General features: G+C 47.0%; 1 protein-coding gene across 1 annotated transcript in view; it reads right to left on the bottom strand.

Moving 5' to 3' along the window:
- Positions 1–4,050, bottom strand: part of LOC106535480 (inhibin beta A chain) — a 6,646-nt gene extending 2,596 nt beyond the window's left edge. Inside the window, exon 1 of the mRNA XM_014032489.1 lies at positions 3,006–4,050. Within this exon, the coding sequence (XP_013887943.1) occupies positions 3,006–3,417 (412 nt within the window). The 5' untranslated portion in view covers positions 3,418–4,050. The remainder of the gene's footprint in view (positions 1–3,005) is intronic.
- Between the last annotated feature and the right edge of the window lie 6 nt (positions 4,051–4,056).

The raw sequence follows: 4,056 nt of genomic DNA, 5'->3' as shown, positions 1-4,056 counted from the left end.
CAGTGGCTCTACTCCGAGTCCCTCCTAGATGACTGAGCTTCTCACCCTATCTATAAGGGAGAGCCCAGACACCCTGCAGAGGAAACTCATTTCAGCTGCTTGGATCTGTGATCTCCTTCTTTCAGTCACTACCCAAAGCTCCTGACCATAGATGAGGGTAGGAACGTAGACCCACTGGTAAACTGAGAGCTTCACCTTCTGGCTCAGCTCTCTTCACCACGACGGACCGGTACAACACCCACATCACTGCAGACACAGCACCAATCCACCTGTTGATCTCCTGCTCCATTCTTCCCTCATTCATGAACAAGACCCTGAGATACTTAAACTCCTCCACTTGGAGCAGGACCTCCTCCCCGACCCGGAGAAGGCACCCTACCATTTTCCGGCTCAAGACCATGGTCAGGGATTTGGAGGCACTGATCCTCATCTTGGAGTTGTGAGTTGAAGCTCCGTCTGACAGGAGACTCCCAACTCCCAAGTGTTTCTCCCAACCACGCCCCTCCAGGTCTCACTGTCATTACCCACGTGAGCGTGGAAGTCCCCCAGCAGAACGTGGGAGTCCCCATTAGGAGCGCTCTCCAGCACCCCCTCCAAGGACTCCAGAAAGGGTGGGTAATCTGATCTGCTGTTAGGCTTATAGGCACAAACAACAGTCAGGACCCGTGCCCCCACACGTAGGCGGAGGGAGGCTACCCTCTCGTTCACCGGGGTGAACCCCAACGTACAGGCACTGAGATGGGGGCAAGAAGTATGCCCACTCCTGCTCAGTGCCTCTCAGCATGGGCATCTCCAGAGTGGAAGAGTGTCCAACCCCTCTGGAGGAGACTGGTTCCAGAGCCAGAGCGGTGCGTCGAGGTGAGTCCAACTATATCTAGTCTGAACCTCTCAACCTCACACATCAGCTCAGGCTCCTTCCCACCAGAGAGGTGACATTCCACGTCCCTAGAGCCAGCTTCTGTAGCCGAGGATCAGACCACCAAGGTCTTCGCCTTTGACTACTGCCCAGCACACATTGCACCCGACCCCTACGGCCCCTCCCACAGGTGGTGAGCCAATGGGAAAGGGGACCCAAATCTCCTCTTCAGGCTGTGCCCGACCGGGCACCATGAGTGAAAGCCTGGCCACCAGATGCTCGTCAACATGCCCCACCTCCAGGCCTGGCTCCAGAGTGGGGCCCTGGGGGTCCGGGCGAGGGAACACTAAGTCCATCTGTAGTATTCATCATAGGGGTCTTTGGGCTGCACTTTGTCTGATCCCTCACCTAGGACCTGTTCGCCTTGGGTGACCCTACAGGGGGCATGAAGCCCCTGACAACATAGCTCCGAGAATCATTGGGACACTCAAACATCTCCACCACTATAAGCCCAGGGGCCTAGAACCATAGACCTTACACCAGACATCACAGATGCAGAGCCCTAGACCCTGTGCGTAAATCATAGAACTTAACTCATAAACGCTGAACCCTTAACCATAAACTGCTGACAGCAGATTCTAATCCCCAAATCATGACCAATATGTTCTGACCCATAACCAGTAGGCCCTGAAACATGGACCATAGGTCCTAAACCATAAATCATTGACCCACAATCTGGAACAATAAATAAACCATATACTACAGGTCTTGAACCATGGATCATGAACCAAAGATGACAAATCCTGGATCATAACCCTTAGTCCCATAAACTGTAGTCCATAGACCCTGAATCCATGAACCATGAAACATACTCCACACACACAAATCCCACAGCTCCATAATAATAATAAACTACAGACTCTGAACAAAAGATCTTGAATTGTGAACCTTAAATTATCTACTAAATCCTGTACCGTAACTTATAGGACCTGAACTGGAAACTATAACTTGACAATAGACAACAAATCTTATCATTTTGTTGTTCTGCAGTGTCTCGTCCTTTTTTCTGATTCGAATTGATGAAATCTCTCTGTGGTTCCAGTTTGATGTTCAGCTGAATTTTGATACTTGATCAGTTATCTTAAACATTCTGGCTGTTGGACATTCAACCAGAAATGAGACTTTCTTATAAATGAAACAGAGCCAGATATTTTTTTAGTAACTGTGTTGGACTTTGTTATTCTTTCCATAGTTCAATATGGAGTTGATGTTTTATAGACATTTAGATCAGACAAACTGGAGTCGCTTCAGTTCTCTGCTCATAAATGAACACAACAGAGAAAAACAATTCTGAACCTGTTTGCTTAAGTGTGAAACATGACCTCTGCATAATTTATTCCATCTGGTTTAAATCTGTAAACAAACTCTGACCTTTCTGGATTTGTCTGAATGATAAGAGAGAACTCACAGACAGGAAGACGTGTTTAAACATTGATACAGTCCAAGTTGTATTTTAATGTTCCACAAAATGTGGTGTAGATTCTCAGTCATCCAGAACATGGGAAATGCATAAAAGTTAAAATAAATAAATAAATAAATAACAGACTGGACTTCTGTAGAATAAAGGTCCATTTTATTTACTTAATTTTACTTTTTAATTTCCAACAAATTCAGATTACAGATTTGGTCCTTTTATGTTCTTATAAGTTTGGAGCAATAGTTTAACGTCGGGCACATTTCCTGTCATGAATCGTTTTAACCAACCACAGAGCTTGATGATGCTGGGCTGTGGTGCAGAGGTAGGACAGGGATTTTGGGACCAGAAAGTCACAGATTCGATTCCCCACCATGTCCACATGTTGTGGTGTCCTTGAGCCAGACATCTAACCTCGAACTGCTCCACTTGTGTGTGTGTGTGTGTGTATGTGTAATGTGTGATTGGTTAAATGCAAAAGACAAAGTTTGTTGTGTGTTGGGTGTGCATGCAATGATGATAACACTAGAAGTCCTTACCAGCAGCTCCTCAGTCTGCAGTGATTCAGAACTGATTGAACTTAGACCTTGAACCCTTGAACTAGAGTTGGACTCAGTTTAAATAAAGTGATAAATCCAAAACCAAATATATCCTTTGTTCTAGCCCTGGACTCACCTGGCTCTCCAAAAGTGATGACTTCAGATGGTGGTTCAGATAGAGTGGAGTCTCTCAAACTTGAACTCTCCTCCTGGATCTCCACACTGCCATCTTGACCCACATGACCCACATGAAGTTTCTTGATGGCATTGAGCAGGGCAGCTCGAGGAACTGGCTGTGTCAGGTTGGGCCGGGCGCTCAAGTGCAACATGTTCAGGATGTGACGTTTTACTGCCTCCACCATGTCGCTCTGACCTCCAGACCAAGATGAGTTCTTTTTGATCTGAGACAGAGAGCAGGATGGACAATCAGAGGATGGTGTTCCCTCCTGGAGCAGTGGTGCTGCGTCCCGCAGTGAAGAAATGCTCAGAGATGAGTCAACAAGAAGAAAAATGGGAACAAAGAAGAACATGGAAACCCAATAACTCATTATGGTCTCTAATGCTGCTTTCCAGCAAAGGGTCAGCTCAATACAGTCAGCAGAGTCCAGTTGCTGTCGTGTCAAACACAGTGGGCCAGTTGGAACAAGACTGTTCTCTGATAGGTGGACAATGGAGCTGGCTGTAAAAATCCACCAGACAAGTAGAGTTGATAGCTAATTTGGGTTGATTGGGTTTGATGGATCAGTTGCTTTGGGTCAATCAAGCTGGGTTAGATGAACCAATGAGTTTGAGTATGTTAGGTCAGATGGTAGAGCTTGATCCTCTTTCTGGTGTCTGAGGTAAAGATATGCAACAGCAGCCAGCGGTGAAAAAGCAACAGATGATTCTGGATTTGCTCCTGGTGGTCTGATGCAAGATTGTTTAAGTCTGTAGCTCTGAAGTTCCAGTTCTCTGAGCCGGTGGTGGTTGAGTTGATGGTGGAACTGGTTCGTTGGCGGTCCTGAAGTTCTGCTGGTGTGAGCTGAACTGAAGACTGAGCAGGGTCACTGCAGTCTCCCTCTGCGCTCCCTGACAGCAGTTATACCTCTGAGGCTGTTAGATCCCTCCCTCCATCCACAGAGGGGTTTCCCTCTGACTCACACTGGCACACAGTCTACACACACACACACACACACACACACACACAC

Source organism: Austrofundulus limnaeus, unplaced genomic scaffold (genome assembly GCF_001266775.1).
Source record: "Austrofundulus limnaeus strain Quisiro unplaced genomic scaffold, Austrofundulus_limnaeus-1.0 Scaffold1466, whole genome shotgun sequence".
In the NCBI taxonomy this organism is placed as follows: Eukaryota; Metazoa; Chordata; class Actinopteri; order Cyprinodontiformes; family Rivulidae; genus Austrofundulus; species Austrofundulus limnaeus.
This window is presented reverse-complemented; position numbering and strand designations above follow the sequence as displayed.